The sequence below is a fragment of the Xyrauchen texanus genome, chromosome 41 (genome assembly GCF_025860055.1).
Source record: "Xyrauchen texanus isolate HMW12.3.18 chromosome 41, RBS_HiC_50CHRs, whole genome shotgun sequence".
Classification (NCBI taxonomy): Eukaryota; Metazoa; Chordata; class Actinopteri; order Cypriniformes; family Catostomidae; genus Xyrauchen; species Xyrauchen texanus.
This window is the reverse complement of record NC_068316.1, coordinates 6,443,155-6,464,885: the sequence shown is the minus strand read 5'-3', so window position 1 is coordinate 6,464,885 and position 21,731 is coordinate 6,443,155. Positions and strand designations below refer to the sequence as shown.

Genomic DNA, 21,731 nt, shown 5'->3' with positions numbered 1-21,731 from the left:
ACACTCTTTATAGTGTACACGTTTCTGTTGTAGCCTATGTAGATGAAACAATCTCTGAAACAACATTCACCTGAGTAGAAATGGAATAGACCTGGTAAAGTTCTTCTTGCAGTATGCCACTCCAGGCTGGTTTATTAGACCCAGGTTAAGTCCAACAGTAAATTTACATAATAATTGAGTTCAAAAATAAAGATGAACTTTATAATCTGTTGTGCTGAACACAAATAACTGTTCACTGATGCATGTTGCCCTTTCAAAACAGTAATATTAAATGATAGCCATATTAATTTACCATGTTATTCAAAGAATACCATGGTAGTATCGTGATCTCCCCCCCATATTGAAATAGCACTTTATTTGCATTTTATTTCTGTTGTTTATTATGTATTTATTTGCTTTATTTTAATGAGCACAAGTCACCATTGAAGTGTAGCTAATGGATTGTTTTTTACTTGAGGGCATTTGCTCTTGTGTCATTATAGTAAGCACACCAATCACACACCGTAAGTAGCTGTAAATCCAAAAGGCTATTTTTTTACATTCATGTACAGGATACCATGATTCATGCTCATTTTGAAAGAGGAAAAAAATACATAAGGAAAATGTTCCTTAAACTTCCTTAATTTAATTAGTCTCATACCTATAAAGTTTAATATGTTAAAGGGTAGTTCACACACATTTATGGAAGAACATTAGATTTGGTCACCATTCACTTTCATTGCATCTTTTTACATAGGATGCAAGTGAATTTTGACAGGTTAACATTCTTCCTAACATATCCACTTTTGTCTTTAAACTTGGCTCTCTGGTCATTTAATTTTTAGTGTGTTACTGTATGATTAATTGCTTATGACCACTACTCCCTCTAGTGGACGTTTCAGGAGCTGCATGAGAATTAAATTACGTCCAAGTTCCTCATGCCTGGAATTAAACTTGGTCATCTTGTGTGCCCTCCCCAGCCTGAGTCATCAACCTCACCTGTTCAAGTACCACAGTGGGAGGAAGAGGAGGAAGGTGACCTGAACAAAGCATTAGGTGTTCAGCATTTCCAGCAGATCCTGAGCCCCACTTCCAAAGGTCCCGGCGAGCATCACCGCGCCTACAATGAAGAAGACTATGAGTGTAAGTTCAGATGTCTCTGTAATGTATGGAGCTGGTAGTGTTTGTCGTATCTTTTTAACTGTCATCATATTTTTTAATGATTACGCTTTAGTTCCTTTAGCTCAACTGGTAGAGCATGGTGCTAGCAACTCCAAGGTAAGATATATATAAAAATGAAGGCTGTTGATTTTACACATTAATTTAGTGATATTTAATTGTATAAAATATAACGTGTTAAAAACTTCAGCTAATTAATGATGCCACCGTAATAAGAAATTTTCCACCGTCTTTTTGCATGCATTTTTCACATACTGAGAGAGCATTGTTGATTGATGAACTCAATTGTAAAATGGCTTTAGACTGTAGGACAGTGATAGGCTTATGGTCAATGATTTGTAAATAAACAAACAATATATTGACTTCTAAAGCCACTTTTTGAATTGTAGTTAGGTCTATATTTAGCATAGACATTTAGTGCAATTAATTACACTGAGCCAAAGCATTATGACCACCTGCCTAATATGCTGATGGTCCTTCTGCATGCTGCCAAAACAGTACCGACCCTATGAGGCATGGATTCTGCAAGACCCCTAATGGTGTCCTGTGGTATCTGGCACCAAGACATAACAGCAGATCCTTCAAGTCTTGTATGTTGTGAGGTGGAGTCGCCGTGGATCAGACTTGTTGGTCTAGCACATCCCACAGATGCTCAATCAGATTGAGATCTGGGGAATTTGGAGGTCAGGGCAACACCTTGAACTCGTTATGTTCCTCAAACCATTCTCGAACAATGTGTGCAATGTGGCGGGGCTTATTGTCCTACTGAAAGAAGCTACTGCCATCAGGGAATTCCATTGCCATTTAAGGGGTGTACCTGGTCTGCAACAATGTTTGGGTGTACATGAAAAATTGGTTTACATGAATGGCCGGACCCATGGCTTCCCAGCAGAACATTGCCTAGAGCTTCACGCTCCCTCCACTGGCTTGGCATCTTCCCACAGTGCATCCTGGTGCCATCACTTCCCAAGGTAAATGGCGCATACATACACGGCCGTCAGTGTGATGTAAAACAAAACGGGACTCATTGGACCATGTGATCTTCTCCCACTGCTCCAAGGTCTAGTTCCGACACTTGCATGCCCATTGTAGGTGCTTTCAATGGTGGACAGGGGTCATCATGGGCAATCTGACCAGTCTGTGACCACGCAGCCGGGTGCGATGCACTGTGTTGTGACACATTCCTCTCATAACATCATTAAAGTTTTCTGTGACATGTGCCACAGTAGACCTTCTGTTTGTTCAGACCAGACTGGATTGCCTTTGTTGCCCTTGCGCATCGATGAGCCTTGTGCGCCCAACATCCTGTTGCCGGTTTTTGGTTTGTCCCTCCTCAGACCACTGTTGGTAGGTACTCACCACTGCTGACCGGGAGCACCCCACAAGCCTTGCTGTTTCAGAGATGCTCTGACCCAGTCGTCTGGCCATAAAAATGTAGCCCTTGACAAAGTCGCTCAGGTCTTTTCTTCTGCCCATTTCTCCTACATTCTACATGTTATCTATGAGAACTGATTGTTCACTTACCATCTAATCTACCCAGACCTTGACATGTGCCCCTGTTAGGAGATGATCAACGTTATTCGCTTCACCTGTTAGTGGTCATAATGTTTTGGCTCATCAGTTTATACACTGCAAAACATTTGTTTATGCAATTAATTATGCCTCCAACATTTCCTACCAATTATAATATTTATTAGGCCAATATTTTATATTTATAATTATTTTAATTATTCTTATCTTTATTTGGGGCCTCAGTAAATATTGTTATGCCATTCATTTAATCAATTTATCGGCACATCATGTAAAAGCCTTTTATCAATTGAGAGTCCTAAATATAATACATTTGTTATTCATCTTTGTCATGATAACGTAATGTCTTTTGAAGTATAATTATTCTTATTTGAGAATGTGAAAGTGCTTCAAAATATACACCTTTACATAATTCAGATTTGCACTTTTCCAGTTTTATTACTCTAGTACCCTGTTCCATTGTAAAAGCTATTAATATAAATATGCAGATCCGAAGTTCTCCTGTAATAATCTCCATCTTTTGTATCCAGATCACCGTCACTCCTCCCATCACATCCATCATCCTCTGTCCAAGCTCACGGGAGATTGCCGGAGGAAGAAGAGGAGGAGAAGTAGCAGTAAGGACCACGGAGGGATTTCTAGCCCCATCACTGCATTGCCTATCGAGGAGGTTGATAATGAAGTGGATGAGGAAGAGGCTACGGTAAGCCTGAGTGCCACCCCTATATCAGCAAAAGACACTGAAAGAAAAGACAATGCGCAGGGATCTGATTCAGGGTTACCATAGTCATGGAAAACAAGGAAATACTGTATTAGGAGATTTTAAAGCTATAATCCAACATTGTTTTCAAACAGCTTTCTGAGTACACACTTCTGCCATTGGTCAAGCTAATAGATAGACCCGCCCCCTACTCATGCCATTGGTTGAGTAAATTTTGTCAATATATATACATGCATACATACATATACACACAGGTAGCCAAAAGTTTGGAATAATGTACAGATTTTGCTCTTATGGAAAGAAATTGGTACTTTTATTCACCAAAGTGGCATAATGTATTGGGAGGACATTAATAACATGAAACATTACTATTACAATTTGAAAAAAAATGTCTTCTTAAACTACTTCAGAGAGTTCTCAACCAAAAATCCTCCACGTGCAGCAATGACAGCTTTGCAGATCCCCACAAAAGCTCAATGGGGTTAAGATCCATAACATTCTTTTCCAGTTATCTGTTGTCCAATGTCTGTTTCTTTGCCAACTCTAACCTTTTTCTTTTAGTTTTTCTGTTTCAAAAGTGTCTTTTTCTTTGCAATTCTTCCCATAAGTCCTGCACCCCTGAGCCTTCTCTTTACTGTTGTGCATGAAACTGGTGTTGAGCGTGTAGAATTCAATGAAGCTGTCAGCTGAGGACATGTGACGTGTCTATTTCTCAAACTAGTGACTCTGATGTACTTATCCTCTTGTTTAGTTGTACATCTGACATTCCACATCTCTTTCTGTCGTTGTTAGAGCCAGTTGTGCTTTTGTCTTTGAAGACTGTAGTGTATACCTTTTGTATGAAATCTCCAGTACTTTGGCAATTTCAAGCACTGTATAGCATTAATTCCTCAAAATAATGATTGACTGACGAGTTTCTAGAGAAAGCTGTTTCTTTTTTGCCATTTTGACCTAATATTGAGCTTAAGACATCCCAGTCTATTGCATACCTTGGCAACTAAAAAACAATTTATAATATATAATGGCAAGTTATTTTAAATTTTTTTATTACCAAATTAACAATTTAGCATGATTACTCAAGGATAAGGTGTTGGAGTGATGGCTGGAAATAGAAATGGGGTGTGTCTAGATTTGATCAAAAATGACTTTTTTCAAATAGTGCTGGTGCTGTTTTTTACATCAGTAATGTTTGACTATAATTTGTGATCAGTTGAATGCCACTTTGGTGAATTAAAGTACCAATTTCCTTCCGAAACCGTAAAATCTGTACATTATTCCAAACTTTTGGCTGCCAGTGTATATATGTAAAATTATGAAAAAGTCATGGAAATGAATTGGTCAAAAGTGTTGGAACCTTGTAGGTTCATTAAATCTGTTTTATTAAATGTGATTTATTAAAGGGATACTGAAAAGGTTGTCATTTATTCACTCTCATGTTGTTCCATACACATGACATTCTTTCTTTTTTGGAACACAAAAGCTGAATTTTTAAAGAACATCTTGAATGCTCTTTTCAATGTAATGACCGTTAAAGGGGACTGGATCAATCAAGTGCTATCTTTAAAATAAATACCACTTGGTTTGATTAGTTTGTTATCTAATGCAATTGTATTCAGACATACTGTATATACATGTGGCTTAAGTGTGATTTATTGTTGACTAAAAATTTACTATAATCTAAAATGCATCTCTGTACATATCAGATCTGAAGTTTATAGGATCAGATTGAGCATTATTTCTCTCATTTCATCTCTTGTCCAGTTTTTTGTCTTTGACAATCCTCATGTGTCCACACCTGAGCATTCACATCCTCATGCTGCTCGAAGTCTTCTAATCATGCCCTCCTCTGCTGTGTGCTGTGTGGAATCCCATGACAGCACACCTACCGAGTAAGTCCATCTGCTTTGAGGATTTATCTTCATTTACATAACAAACTTTTATTAACCCTTAGTGAAGTTAATCTAATATCTTAAGTCAATATGAAATCAACTCACTCCCTATCAGTTTTATTATTGTAATGTTGGAAATGGTGGATACTGTAAGTTGTGTTGTCATGGTTAAAATATAGTTAATGAAGTAAAACCATGGTCAGTTGTTTTGCGATGGCACACAAACCTTTTTCAGAAAAATTCCCACCCCGTCTTCTAAGTGGCTCCATAATAATTAAGCAAATTACGTTTGAATGTTATATATTCATTAATGTAGCACTTGCTCCATCAGTGGCTTGATGAAAAAAGCTTGACAAATTTCTTGTTTTCTGTCTTTCAGAACATCTGAGCCTGCTCCAGCATCCCCAAGCACAACTGAGCCCAATTCTCTGCATCACGTTTCGAACCGCAGTTACGACCTTCAGGAGAGGCGACGCATGGGCAACATGACGGGTACCGACCAGGCGAAATACCAGAGTATCCCCACAGATGAATTTGAGGCAATGACCCTGGTCTCAGCCCACCTCGACGGCATTAAAAGTGAGTTTGAAGTACAAATACCTACTAGATTCAATCTGAACCAAGTAGGTATTTGTGAAGTGTGATGATGAAGTGTTCTATTGTAGTTGTAGTTGGAAGTTTTAGGTATAGACCTGCCTATATTAAATGCGTAAAGAGTATGTTTTGCTTGGATGAGGATCCCTTTGGAGCGGTTCCAATTGTGATTCACCTCTGAGCTGTTTTGGGGTTCATGGCATGAACTCTATTTATGAGGGATTTTATGAAGTCCCAACGGAAAGAAATAAAAGGGGAAAATACTTCCGGAACCAAAATGGCTAAAAAAGTGGTCAGACACATTTGTAATCTGTAATTTACGAGTATTACTGTGGAACTCTATAAGCTTCCATTCAGTTTCATCTTATAAGACATATGGTCTCCTGGTTGCATATCTACTTTTCACTTTGATATTTTTTTTTTTTTTTTTACACATTCCTGTTGGGCTTTGAACTTGAGCAAAGAATGGTCCAAAGGGTTATGCAGTCCTCACTAGCCCAGAGCTTAATCGAATTAACTGTGCCACCCCAACACTACAATAAATCAACCTCTTTTTTTTTTCCTGAAACAGAACCCTACAAAGCATTGTTTACATTTACTGAGTAAAACCACTGGTGGATTAAGTAAAAAATAAGTATTTGATTCGTTTGACAATCAAGTGCAAAATTATTGCCCATTCTTGCTGTATCACCAGGAGGTAGAGCAAGCTGTATTTTGAGACCGCACAAGTCAAATGTGCGTAGGTGTTTCCACTGGTTTCATCGACTTTTGAGTGATTTGTACCAAGCATCCCGCTACACTTCACAGTAAGGGATTTTTATTCCTGAGTGGGGGGTGAGCCTTTCGCAGAATTCAGCTGTATATCAGCAGTTCATGTTATATAGCACATCAGCTTTCTTATGCCTTGTGGGCCACCTATTACTCTGGAAAAGACCCAGCTGCTGGCATATGCTCAACAACAGGAATCGCACAGTTGCTCTCTACCCTTTTGTTTGACCTGTGAATGTTAACATCTGTGTTAGTTAATACACAAAAGAAGTGTTTAGCTCCTCAAATTTGGTTATTATATTTGGACACTTAATGATGCCTTCATGTGCTATCGGAATTATCCTACTTCCCAATTCTGAAGTGGTAATTAAGAGGACGTTGCGTTCAAGTACTTTATTGTCGGAAAGAATGAAAAACATGGATGACACCAGGTTTATTCTGACATATTTCTTGAGGAACTTTTATTTTGACACCATAATACGTATTATTCCGTTAGCATGCTGACGATAATGTAATTTTGGTCAAATACAAGCCATTTTCACGGTGTACAACATGCATCAAATGGTTGCTGGTATATTTAAAGGAATATGATCAAAACGAATTAGTTGCATTTAGAAGGAATAAAACCTGTCATTTACTACAAAACCATACTCTAGAAAGATTACAATTCCTCCCAACTCAGAATTTTGGGTATCAAAATTATCTCAGAGTTTCCCAGTCATTATTACAAATTGAGGGGTGGTTCATGTGCAACTTCTGAGTGGGGAAACTCGTATTTACGATAATTCCGATGGCACGTTAAGGCAGCATTAGCCACACTTAAAAAATGATGAAGTCATTGCATTAAATATCAAAGATAAAAAAATAGCAGTGCCTTTATTTCCAAACAACTATTGAAAATGGGCTTTGATTATATTATGGCAGCCGATAACTCTTAAAATGTAAATATTATTATCGAACCAACAGTGGAATTGCTGCTGGTATTTTTACCAATAATTTGTCACTGTTTATTTGCTTGCACCAGAGAATCTCTGACTTCTTGTGCTCGGAGGATTATTTTAACATCTGTACACCATGTTGCGTTTATTTGGGGCTTGTTTTAATCGGGATCATCTGCTGTAAGTAACGATATGCCATTTTACATATTCTGTTTATGTTTAATTAAGTAAAAACATATATATATATACATTGTACGTTACTTGGCTGAAATCATTGCCACGTTTTTGCTTATTTCTTCAATAAACATTAACGGAATATGGAAACTGGCAGATAATTTCTTACACGACATGTGACGTTGCATAGATTTAGAAATAATCCTCACAGAATGATGTTAACTTGGCTAAAAAACACTAGTTTGAGAGTGAAACTAATGTTGTGTTTTAAAAGTTGGGAATTTTACAATGTTATGACGCATGACTATCCGATCTGTACGTTTTGTTTATTTAGTTTTATTTTTTATTTTTTTTTTATTTTACCTATTTCTATTATGATTAGTTAATAATATATTAAATAAAAAAGTGGAACAAGTGAGCACTGTAACGATGAGATGGCGTACGCACATTTGCGACACACACAAGCCACCGCTGCACACACAGTCTGGCTGCCGGCATTAATATTACTCCATATACAGGTGAAACTCGAAAAATTAGAATATCGTGCAAAAGTTCATTAATTTCAGTAATTCAACTTAAAAGGTGAAACTAATATATTATATAGACTCATTACAAGCAAAGTAAGATATTTCAAGCCTTTATTTGATATAATTTTGATGATTATGGCTTACAGCTTATGAAAACCCCAAATTCAGAATCTCAGAAAATTAGAATATTGTGAAAAGGTTCAGTATTGTAGGCTCAAAGTGTCACACTCTAATCAGCTAAACACCTGCAAAGGGTTCCTGAACCTTTAAATGGTCTCTCAGTCTGGTTCAGTTGAATTCACAATCATGGGGAAGACTGCTGACCTGACAGTTGTGCAGAAAACCATCATTGACACCCTCCACAAGGAGGGAAAGCCTCAAAAGGTAATTGCAAAAGAAGTTGGATGTTCTCAAAGTGCTGTATCAAAGCACATTAATAGAAAGTTAAGTGGAAGGGAAAAGTATGGAAGAAAAAGGTGCACAAGCAGCAGGGATGACCGTAGCCTGGAGAGGATTGTCAGGAAAAGGCCATTCAAATGTGTGGGGAGCTTCACAAGGAGTGGACTGAGGCTGGAGTTACTGCATCAAGAGCCACCACACACAGACGGGTCCTGGACATGGGCTTCAAATGTCAAACGCCTTACCTGGGCTAAAGAAAAAAGAACTGGTCTGTTGCTCAGTGGTCCAAAGTCCTCTTTTCTGATGAGAGCAAATTTTGCATCTCATTTGGAAACCAAGGTCCCAGAGTCTGGAGGAAGAATGGAGAGGCACACAATCCAAGATGCTTGAAGTCCAGTGTGAAGTTTCCACAGTCTGTGTTGGTTTGGGGAGCCATGTCATCGGCTGGTGTTGGTCCACTGTGCTTTATTAAGTCCAGAGTCAACGCAGCCGCCTACCGGGACATTTTAGAGCACTTCATGCTTCCTTCAGCAGACAAGCTTTATGGAGATGCTGACTTCATTTTCCAGCAGGACTTGGCACCTGCCCACACTGCCAAAAGTACCAAAACCTGGTTCAATGACCATGGTATTACTGTGCTTGATTGGCCAGCAAACTCGCTTGACCTGAACCCCATAGAGAATCTATGGGGCATTGCCAAGAGAAAGATGAGAGACATGAGACCAAACAATGCAGAAGAGCTGAAGGCCGCTATTGAAGCATCTTGGTCTTCCATAACACCTCAGCAGTGCCACAGGCTGATAGCATCCATGCCACGCCGCATTGAGGCAGTAATTAATGCAAAAGGGGCCCAAACCAAGTACTGAGTACATATGCATGATTATACTTTTCAGAGGGCTGACATTTCTGTATTTAAAATCCTTTTTTTTATTGATTTCATGTAATATTCTAATTTTCTGAGATTCTGAATTTGGGGTTTTCATAAGCTGTAAGCCATAATCATAAAAATTATATCAAATAAAGGCTTGAAATATCTTACTTTGCTTGTAATGAGTCTATATAATATATTAGTTTCACCTTTTAAGTTGAATTACTGAAATTAATGAACTTTTGCACGATATTCTAATTTTTCGAGTTTCACCTGTATACACAGATTTGTGGTTGTATTGTGTGTTTTCCTGTTTTATGTTCTTTAAACACTTTTTTTAATTTATCGCCTCATTTTTGTTTAATTCATTATTACGAAGTTCAAAGTTCAATTTAGCGATTAATCAGGATTACCATAAATACATCTGTAATACACTCACACTTCTGGTTCACATTATATTTGCCAAACCTTAAAGAGCAGCAGTAAAGAGTTGGTCAGTTTATGAATTCTGGATTCCAAGCTTTTACGTTAGTGACACGTATGTTAATTAATAAATAAGCTAGCAGCTCCAGTTCAAACGGTTAAAATGCAACAAGCTAAATTATTGGTTCTTGGTATCAGTATTGGCCTCACTGAGCTGTTCATTATAATTTGTGTATCGACCCAGAAATCCTATATGTGCGTATCCCCAGTTGAAAGCTAGATATACTGTTGAAAATTAAGAAAGTATTTGGGCACTTTCATATCAGAATTTTCATACACATGAAATTCATAAACTGTGTGGCGTATGTGTTAAAGTACACAGTATCATGTATACAATTGGAATATAAGTGCACTGGAAATAACTGCACCATTAAACTCAATATTTAATACTTTTAGAAGCCTGTCATTTTTATGTTTGTGTAGATCCTGAACTGTTAAACTTGCCTGTTTAAACTCGCAGAGCTTTATTAGCTGTGTGGGAAAAGGCAGTCAGCTTTATCCAACTATGTACACAATTAATTCACTCCTTTATTTTGGCCTCTTACCTTGATTGCAGTTAGATTCTCATCCACAGTTCCTGTACTCTCTCTAGTTAGTGAAATCCAATGAATTCTCTTCCTTACCTTTTGACCCTAAATGTCCTTGGCAACAGGCCCGTCCTGTAATTTAACCCTTGTGAGCTTTGTGTTATGAACAAAGGCAATGACCTGTGTGGTCATTTTGCTAATTTGAGGAATGATGTAGGTGCATGCATCTTTCTTCCACATGAATGAAAAATCTAATTCATGTCTACAATAGGTTGAACCTAGCACAGCTGTGTTCCGGAAGTAAAAATCCCATTCATTTTCTCACTAGGCTAATTGATTTTTAACAATCATTTTTAAACCTTTAAACAGGGATGCAATCTAATCACCTTTCAGCTAAAGTCACTTTTAATTTTATTTTTTTATTTTTTTAAGTATTATTATTGAAATCACTTGAAAGGGTCACTTTAAGCTTAAACACTTTAAAAGCAACAAAAAAACCTTAAATACTGCTATGACTCACCTTTTTACCTCTCATAAGTTTGCATCCCTGTTTAAAGACAAATCCACCATGAGCGCAGAGGTTGTTGAATTATGGTGTATGTTCCTGTTGAAGCCATCAGTCTATGTAATTTAGTTTATTTATTTATTTAAAAAAAAAAAAAATTATATAAATAAATAAACCATGCACTTACCATGGTCCTTAAGATAAAAGATACACCAAGCAGAGAATCGCGACAAACATACTGCACGTAGGGCTGTTGCGGTGACAATTGTTTTAAGACCCAACCACCGCCGGTAAATGGTGTGGTACGGTGGTTGGAGGGAAGTAAGGGGGTCCATGCAAATTATATGTTTATTGTGGATCAAACTACAAAAAATGCATAATTGAAATTAAACCCTTGGTAAAATATCACAAAATACCATAATACAAATCAAAAAAATTGTTTGCAATGTTTAAATGTTTGTCTGTTATTGCACCAATATACAATATAGCAACGTTATACGTTGGTAACATGTAATGGTCAACAGCTAAAAATATTCCACAATGTCAGAAAATAAATGAACTCAAATATTCAACTGTAAACAGCTGGACAATACATCCTTGGCTGAAAGCTTTTCAAATGTCAGATGTTTAAAAAAAAAAGATTCGACTAAAAACAAAACTCCAACATTGTCCAGTTTTAGAGAGGACCCCACTGGGGATATGATGTCTCCAGCTGCGCTAAATACACATTCAGTCAACGAAGTTACTGACAAAAATGTACAATGTGTTTTTTTATTTTTATTCCGTTAAAGTCTAGATGGAAAATAATGTGCATCATGAGAATTGTTTAACAATTCTACTTGAAACATACTGTTGAAGAAAATATAACCAAAAATAAATAACACTGCAAGATATAGCCAATGCACTAACAATGTTTTAGATGAAGAAAAACCTTGTAAAATGATCCAGTCAAGTCTTATAAGTTGATACATTTTCCTGCACATCACCACCAGTGGCACTCCACCACCGTGGTGGGGCAATTGTCTCGGTGATCCTAGCAGCCCTAAACACACGAGCCAGTTTCCCTACACTCTCAAACTACTCGTGTATTTACAAATATTTTAATATTTTCCATTCAAATTGTAATGTATTGTTTCTTTAGTTATAATTAACAACTTTAACCTTATAAATATTCACCACGGAGCTAGTTGTTGTGGTTTATTGCTTAGAACTGTTTTATGAAGGATTGTATTCATTCTCTTTGGAAGAAAATAATGGGGAAAGTACTTCTGGAACCAAGATGACTGAAATGATGAGATTTAACCATTAGAATCAAGTATTCCAGATAGGTGTGTAATAAATCTATGTAATTTAACTTTTCCAGGCCATCGTTTTGAAGATGTTCCAGGGGTACGAAGACACCTGGTTAGAAAATGCACCAAGGGTCATGTGGTACACATTAGCAAAGATCACATAGAACCAAGCGCACGCACCTGTAAACTGGACCGAACACCACATGAGGTAAGACCCATTTTCAGTGGATAGTTTCTTGGTTGCTCTGACTAGATGTCAGTCAACTATTAACCCAGTCTCATCACCAATACATGTAATTCATTCATTATTTATGCAGTAATTCAAATGTTTTAGCTGCACCTGTCCCACTAACTTGTTTTTGGTCCACTGTGACTAGCTAGTTTTTAGATCACAAAGTTCTGGACGATTGTTTCAAGCCATTTCTTAGATTGAAACTAATTCACTGCCTTCCCACTTTTATTTCGGAGAAACCTGCTTTCCTTTAGAACAAAAATAAGGAGGATTTTTAGGGCGGCTGGTCCCAATTAAAAATGTATGAACGTCTTCCCTTTCACACACCTAAGAATAAAGAAAAGATCATCTGGGGTAACTAGACACCGTGAGCCTTCAGAGTCAGCATTGTTTTATTAACGCTCTCAGATCCCCCTCTAGCCAGGTGAACCAGCTAGTTCTTGGGATAAATGAGTTTGTGTATGGATCCTTTAACTTCTAAACGACAGTGGTGGGTGTTCACACCTCTGTCTGTCACCTCAGCGATTGGTCGCGCTCTAACGCTCTACTACTTCGCTCTAAGACTTTTCCAGAAGGGTTGCTAAACGCCAGAAGGTCAGGAAACAGTGTGTTGGTAGAGAATGTTTACTTGCTAATGCTTGGATGCATGAATTGGCTGATTTTGTTGAAGATCTAACCATTGGCAATTTAAATGCAAGTAAAAGCCATTTGGATCGCTGGTGAGGTTTAATTGGTATATTGCTTTAAATATCTTTGTACGAGGTGGCAATCAGCAAAATGTTATCGATGCAATACATGCATGTTTATTCTATTGTGATTCATCCTTATAGGACTTTGTGCAACAAGTGCCAAATTTCCTGCTTTTACTTCATCATAGAGCCAAAGAAATAGTGTAGAGCTTAGGCACGCCAACATTATTTATTTTATTTTTGGGGGTGAAAAAAATGTGAGCACTGCAAAAGAAAAATTACAAAAATTTGCAGTGAGAGAAATAGCTTGTTTATCATTACACGAAACCTCTTGCAGTCTAGCTGTGCAGAAGATCTATATGACATCCTTGCATATAAAAAGAAAACGTTTTACACTTTTAGACTTTTTTGGAGTTTGCATTTTGGTCGAATAAATTACTGTTCCAACACGCTTGTTGAGCTTTAGCACTTTTTTTCCCAATAATATTAATGTGAAACATATAACTTAAACTATTGATTCTTGGTGTTAGAATATTGATAGTATATCTTAATACTTTCAAATGTGAATTTTCTCCCACATCTCTATTGTTCTTCTTGATAATCCTTCTAAAGAAAGCCCTTTAATTCATTCAATTGTAGTGTGCTAATTCTAATGTTTATCCATTATAAGCAGGCTTAGTCTCCATTCATTTTGTTGCCCTATTCTTCTGCACCAGGTGTTTGTGGAGCTGAATGAGCTGATCATGGATAAGAACCAGGAAATGCAGTGGAGAGAGACGGCTCGCTGGATCAAGTTTGAGGAGGATGTTGAGGAGGAGACTGACCGATGGGGTAAACCACACGTCGCCTCGCTGTCCTTCCGCAGTCTGCTGGAGCTGAGAAAGACCATCTCTCATGGTGAGAACCTGCTTAGTCCTTAGGCACTAAGCAGGTTTGAACACAATGAATGTGCTGTTCTTCATTATCTATACATTATTCCTTTAACACCTTGCCACATAATTGTGCCTCCTATTAGCTACAGAAAGTTAGCAGTCCCTCTTCAACACATGTCCGATCATGATGCATGAAATGACATGTAAATGTTAGTAAAGTGTATATGGGAATATGGTTACCTTAAATTCTTGTCGCTCTGATCAGGGGCGGTGCTGTTGGACTTGGATCAGAAGACTTTACCTGGTATCTCCCATCAGGTGGTAGAACATATGGTCATCTCAGATCAGATTAAAGCCAAGGACAGAGCCAATGTCCTCCACGCTCTCCTGCTCAAACACAGGTAACGCTGATCTTTTGAGCATTGCATGTTATACGCTTAAAGTTGAAACATTATTAAGCTCAAGTAATAGTTAATGGTTAATCTTGCAAAGAAATTTTTGTCATATTTCACCCCAAAATCAAAGACAACATTTGAAGTTATATTTTTCTGACAGAAAAAAGCCTATTTTTAGGACCATTTAAGAAATGTTTCAATTATTTCCATGACAATTAAGCACATTTGAATTATAATATTAATTCAAATGAATTTAGATTCTAATCACATTCTAATTAAATAAAAATAAATAATTATTTGCATTGTAATTTGTCTGCTTACATCCAAATGTGTCTTGTCATTTTTGTCCTTTTTTTTTTCTTTCCGGAAAGTCATGAAAATTCCCCCACAGTGTATTTTACAGCACAGCTCATATTCTGTGTTGTGTTTAATAGAATTCTGTGATGGAAATGACAATTATGAAAATGCCATTTTTAACGCTTTGAAATAAAATCACAGACTGAGGCTAATTTTATAGAAAACTTTCCTAAATATACACAGTTGAATAATATTTTCACACCTTTTGAAAAATTTGTCAAATGTACAGCTTGATTTGAAATGTGCCCAAAAAAATATTCTTTTCTCAAGTGATGGTTACCTTGATTTTTTTTTTTTATTTAATTTTATACATCACTTGTCTCATGTTTAATCTTAAGCATGTTTTTTCTGACACGTTTGTCGACATGGTTACCAAGTACACTCATTTTGGGGTTTTGACACCTGTGGGACAGTCATAATTTTTTTGAAAAATGTATGGAAATAATTTTCACACAATAAATATTGAAATAGTTTATTTTCTCCTTTTTTAAAAAAATAGTTTATTTTCTCCTTTTTTAAAGGATCATTGTTTTAAACATGTTATATTTTGTATTTTTGTAATGGATTTTAGTTGTTTTATATTGAAAGTCTGGGTGTGGGACAGTAAAATACATAAAAGTCTTTTGAAAATGATGAAAGTCTGTTTAAAAGTCAGTTTTAATGTGACCTTCATAAAATAAGAAAAACAGTTGAAATAAGTTTTTATATATATAATATATATATTTCTTGCCCCAGAGGTTGATGTATATATATCAACCTCTGGGGCATGAAATTGCCCAAAGTTGAAGAAGCACCCATATATACTGTATAGCTTATTTTTTTTACATTACATTAATGGGAATGATATCTTTGTGGTATTTTCTCCTGATATTTTAAATCAGTTGCGACTCTTTTGTCCCTTATTAATGAATGCCATTCGCCACACCTATAGTCCTATTTGACCCTTTGCAGTCTCTTACCTGCTGGTTCCCCTGCTCTCCCTTCCTCAGTCACCCGAGCGATGAGAAAGAGCACAGCTCCTTCCCCAGGAACATCTCAACAGCGAGCCTGGGTTCTCTGATGCACCATCATCAGAACAGCAGTAACCACATGTCTGTCCCTGAACCCATCGTCACAGAGCCTCTCATGTGGTCCTCAAGGGGCAGTCAAGACAGCACATTTCACATTAACATAGAGAAGAATGAGGTAATTGGATGGAAAGATCTCAGCGAAGTTATTTTTCATTTTGGCCTCTTATCTAGTAAGTGAATGTGTTCTTTGCTGCTCCTAATAAAGCATAAAACAGTCTTGATGATTTTCAGTGGTGCTTTCAAAGGCAAGCATAAATATTAATGTGGTTTTTACTTGGGTAATGGATTTGAACAAAGCCTTAACCCTAAGAATTATACTTTGACAGATAACTCATCCAGCACGGCTTGTGCTATGGACATGAATATCTTAAATCAAATAAATGTGTGAAAATAAGGCGGTTTAGGGCTCTTTTAACTTAGGCCAGTAAGAAACTATCCAGAATACCCTAGCAACCACATAGCAACACCCTGAAAGCCACCAACAAAACCCTAGCATTTTTGCCTGTGCAAGCACCACTCACATATTTTCTGAAACAAAATTAAATAAATAATCATGTGGTTGTTTTGTTATTAGCGGAAAGAGTCGACTACATCTATTGGCATGCACAAATCCAAATCCAAGCATGAACTTAAGCTTCTGGAGAAAATTCCGGTAAATGCTGAGGCCACTGTCGTACTTGTTGGTAAGTTATTAGTATAACTTGGAAGCATTCTATAGGAATTCAGAGAACTGGGCCCGAATTCACAAAAAAGAAATCGTAAGGCTTAAAGTAGCTCCTAACGTGGAATTTTAGGAGCAAATTTTTAGGGGCTTGTCACTCCTAATTTTAGGACTTATAAGAGTGTGGTGGTGGTGTAGTGGTCTAAGCAGATAACTGGTAATCTGGTAATCAGAAGGATGCTGGTTCAAGCCCCACAGCCACCACCATTGTGTCCTTGAGCAAGGCACTTACGCTCGCTGCAGAGAAGAAAGGGGGAAATCACGGCAATCGCGTGGCTACCTGGTGTTTTGATGCTGTTGGCAGGATGCACGATCAACTGTAATTGTCTGATTAAAAAAGGAGTAAATTGAAATTCATTGCTCTTTTGTCAGGCAGCGTTGATTTCCTGGAGCAGCCCACCATGGCGTTTGTCCGGCTTCAGGAGGCTGTGCAGCTGGACTCTGTGTTGGAGGTCCCGGTTCCTGTGCGGTTTCTCTTTGTGCTGCTCGGACCTCCCAGCACCAACATGGACTACCACCAGATCGGACGCACCATTTCTACTCTTATGTCTGACAAGGTGAGAAACAGTGTTGGGGAATCTACTCTGAAACTGTAGCTTCCCAAGCTACAAGCTAATTATACTGTAACAAAGTACAAGTAGTTAAAGGAATATTCTGTGTTTAATACAAGTTAAGCTCAAGCAACAGCATTTGTGACATAAATACAAAAAGGAATTTTAATTTGTCCCTGGGTTTCAGTGAGGCACTTACAAAGGAAAGGAAATGGGGACAGTTTTTTTTTTTATAATTTTTTATTTATTTAAAGGCAGAAATTTGAAGCTTATAATTAAAAAAAAAAACTCATGCATGCTTCTGTTAAAACTTGTGTATTATTTGAGCTGTAAAGTTGATTAAATAGTCATTTTAAGGGTTACCATGTTAAAACAGTATTTAAATGTTTATAGATTGGCCCTGTTAACTTCTATTGTAAGTGTCTCACTTCCCTGATTTTCATTTTATTTTATTTTTCCAAGAAAAGGAGGGCTGTCTAAATATATATATGTTTTGGTAGTCAACATTATGCCTCAAATGCTGTCGATTGAGCTTAACTTAAATTTAACCCCGAATGAAAACACTTTTAATCAAATTGTGAGCTGCGGCCAGGTTTTTAGTCGTAGACAATTTATGGAAATATGTTGACTTGTTATTGATTTCAGGCATAGTTACTAGCTGTATTAATAATATAAAGAGTTAAATTGATCTATTCTCACACCAGCAATTTCACGAAGCTGCATATCTGGCAGATGACCGGGAAGACCTGCTCAACGGCATCAATGGCTTCCTGGACTGCAGTATCGTGCTCCCTCCGTCAGAAATGGGTGGAGAAGACCTCCTGCGTTCTGTTGCTCACTTCCAAAGAGAGATGCTCCGCAGAAGAGAAGAGCAGGAGGTGGCCCTGCTATCCAAAGAGCCCAAGAGCCTAGAGGACAAAGGTCTGCCATCATTTGCCATCATTGCTGACTTTGGTTCAAATTCAGATTTTCTTTCCTTTACTTTTTTGTTCAAAGCTGGTCACATTGTAGCAAAGTGTCATTTCTTCAGTGTTGTCACATGAAAATATATAATCAAATATTTACAAAAATGTGAGGGGTGTACTCACTTTTGTGAGATACTGTATATATGTGTGTGTGTGTGTGTGTGTGTGTGTGTGTGTGTGTGTGTGTGTGTGTGTATAGATATATATATATCTATATCCGGGGGCATTGCGATTAATTGCGTACATTTTTTTAATGCGTTATTTTTTGTCAAATTAATCGCACTGAATTAACGCATTAAATCAGTGCAATTAATTTGACAAAAAATAACACGTTAAAAAAAATAACGCAATTAATCGCAATGCCCCCGGATTGTAATAAGGAAGAGTCCTGAGAAATCCAAGCTTGTAGTACCACTTGTTTACACCAGAGGGCAGTAAGTGAAATTTCAGCTGTGTGGGCAATGCACAGTTTATACAGTGAAGAAAACACTTCAGTAGGCAGAACAACACAAACATGCGTTACGTTCTTGCGCTCAAAACACTTGATGGAGCGCAAATTCGAACTAAGGGATCTCAAGATGTGTTTAAAGATTGAGTATTAAACTATATTTAACTTGACACAGTGACCTGAACATTTTATGTTTATGATGCAACGCACCCAAGATGCTACACAAGCATGTCTGATGCAGGTGTAAATTGACGGGTTCTTAAACATGCCCTCATAATAAATCTCGAACTGATTGACAAATTCACTTGTGAAATGGATTACTGTGAACTGTATGCCAATGATTGACTTATGATCAATAATATGGAAGTAAACAATACATTGTATTCTAAAGCCGCTCTGTGTATTGTCTTATCAATGATTAACTCTTCTGCCACAAGAATGTAATGCATTTTAATTATCTGAATATTTTTTATCCCGTTACATGTATTCCGTTACTCCCCAACCCTGTATATATGGCCTTCATCAGCACTGCTGTGATTCGGCTGCAGGCCGAGTGCCGTACGTAATCACAGCAGTGCTGATTTAGGGCCATATAGCATGGTTGCGAGTGTGATATTGTTTATGTACAAGTACATTTTTAAAAAATTAGGAAAAACTGAGTACGGTCATAAAAACGCATTTGTGCATGGAACTACTTTCTTACGCGACGGATCAGAATCTGTCGTTGCTGGTTCAAACCAAATGATGCGTCCAAACCTCCGTTATTAATTCAAAAATGTCACTTCAGAAATAATGTCACAGCAATATTTATCAAGTTATTGGATATACGTGTGTGTGTGTGTGTGTGTGTGTACACACTATATTTTGCTTTTTGTTTGTTTGTTTTTTGTTTTCAACCTTCATGGTTATAACAACAGTAACCAATAATATTTGATAACATTAAATAATTTTTATTTTATTTGTTTGTTTGCAGCCTTTATGGTTATTACACTAATAGCCTGTTTTATTAATAGTATTCATCTTCTCTCCTTTTTATATAAGAGGCCTTGTTGGCACCCTTTAAACAAGACGACCCTTTACGACGTACAGGTCGTCTGTTCGGTGGACTGATCCGTGACGCCCAACGACGCTACCCAAAGTATATCAGTGACTTTAGAGATGCGCTGAATGCCCAGTGCATGGCTGCCATCATCTTTATCTATTTTGCCGCTCTTTCCCCTGCCATCACATTTGGAGGGCTTCTGGGTAAGTATAGATAAGATCTCCAGGTCTTAACATTACAAAATACATTTTTAAAATGCATGAGATCAATAACAGTTGAATGTTATTTATAACATAAAAATCAGTTTAGTACATTATTTGAAATGATTGTTAAAACTAATAAGATAACTATAATTAAGCCATTTGTAGGTTGATTTCCCAAAATGTGTAAAAACTATCAAAACATTGTTCTGTTTGCAACCCACCCAACATGGCAACATTGGCTCAACCAATGTGTGATAATTATTTTTTTTTTTTGCCTAAACAATGAAAGAAGTGTTTGGGAAACTAGTTGCAATGATTGACTCTGAACATGATAAGTATTTGAGATTAGATGACCCTTTAAACTCTAGACAGTATTTGTGTCCTTTGTCTTTGTACAACATCACTGTTGAGTAATTCATGTAGAGCTCTGTCTTGTGTATACAGGTGAGAAGACTGAAGGGCTCATTGGTGTGTCAGAGCTGATAGTGTCCACATCTATTCAGGGTGTGCTGTTCTGTCTGCTTGGGGCTCAGCCGCTTCTAGTGGTGGGCTTCTCTGGACCAATCCTGGTGTTTGAAGAAGCCTTCTTCTCTGTGAGTTCATGCTGTTGTTTCTTGGACCACTTAGACCATGTCATTCGTTGCAAACAATTTCCTGCCCTTCAGGGATCGAAATTTTTGTGATTTGATGATGTGATTTTGCCTTGTTGGATGTGATCCCAGATCAGCATCTTTAGCTGGAAATTCTGTCATAATTTACTCACGCTCATTTCGATCTAACCTGTTTGACTTTCTGTCTTATGTGGAACACAAAGGGAAATGTTTTAATGAATATACCGTTGCATTAATCCTTGAGGCGACTGACTATAGTTTTCAGTCTTGAAATGTTTCCTTTTTTAAATTATCCTCTGTTCTCATCTTCTGCAGTTCTGTAAGAGCAATAATATGGAGTATCTGACAGGTCGGGTGTGGATTGGATTTTGGCTCATCATCATCGTGATGGTAATGGTGGCTTTTGAGGGCAGCTTCATGGTCCGGTTTGTCTCCCGTTTCACACAGGAGATCTTCTCTTTCCTTATCTCACTTATCTTCATCTATGAGACCTTCTCAAAACTACTCAAGGTAGTCTTGCTCAAAGTTCACACTCCACTCAGGACAGTCTGCATACACAATAATGCTTAATACAAAGTATGTCTTCATATGTAATTAGTAAAGACCGAAACATGCACATATAAAGTGTGTTTCTTTCCTAAGCCCTCTTGATGTCTACTTGCCCCACAGATTTTCCAGGAGCATCCCCTAAAACGCTGCTCTGCTGGGATTGTTGATCAGAATGGGACAATGTACAACTCAAGCGTGGATAGCTTTACCTCAAGTTCATTATCGGCTAACAGCAGTACACCTGAGACAGTGAACGTTATTGGGGAGCCCAATACTGCTCTTCTCTCATTGGTGCTCATGTCTGGAACGTTCTTCATCGCCTTCTACCTGCGCAAGTTCAAAAACAGTGCCTTCTTTCCTGGCAGGGTAAGAAGTTATTTGATCAGTCTGATCAAGTGACCAAATATTAAGCGATTAAAAGGATTGTACTTTTCCCCTTTGGTCAAAAAGAAGCAACATGTTGTCTTTTGTCACGTCTTTTTATCGCAGCTAAGAAGAGTTATTGGAGATTTTGGAGTTCCTATCGCTATACTTATAATGGTTCTGGTAGACTACAGCATTCAAGACACGTACACACAGGTGAGAATGGACTTATTATTTAAGATTGCTAAGGACAACATCAACAAAACAATATTAATATTGTTTGGACTTAG

General features: G+C 37.4%; 1 protein-coding gene across 2 annotated transcripts in view; it reads left to right on the top strand.

The window, feature by feature from the left end:
* slc4a2b (solute carrier family 4 member 2b) overlaps positions 1-21,731 on the top strand; it is a 64,264-nt gene that overhangs the window by 33,017 nt on the left and 9,516 nt on the right. For both annotated transcript variants that reach the window (XM_052113694.1, XM_052113695.1), the window contains 16 exons: positions 960-1,122; positions 3,219-3,391; positions 5,171-5,298; positions 5,678-5,877; positions 12,445-12,581; positions 14,011-14,191; positions 14,432-14,567; positions 15,908-16,103; positions 16,563-16,671; positions 17,082-17,266; positions 17,965-18,181; positions 19,715-19,918; positions 20,363-20,511; positions 20,845-21,039; positions 21,199-21,444; positions 21,568-21,657. In XM_052113694.1, coding sequence (XP_051969654.1) covers positions 960-1,122; positions 3,219-3,391; positions 5,171-5,298; positions 5,678-5,877; positions 12,445-12,581; positions 14,011-14,191; positions 14,432-14,567; positions 15,908-16,103; positions 16,563-16,671; positions 17,082-17,266; positions 17,965-18,181; positions 19,715-19,918; positions 20,363-20,511; positions 20,845-21,039; positions 21,199-21,444; positions 21,568-21,657 — 2,709 coding nt within the window. The remainder of the gene's footprint in view (positions 1-959; positions 1,123-3,218; positions 3,392-5,170; positions 5,299-5,677; positions 5,878-12,444; positions 12,582-14,010; positions 14,192-14,431; positions 14,568-15,907; positions 16,104-16,562; positions 16,672-17,081; positions 17,267-17,964; positions 18,182-19,714; positions 19,919-20,362; positions 20,512-20,844; positions 21,040-21,198; positions 21,445-21,567; positions 21,658-21,731) is intronic.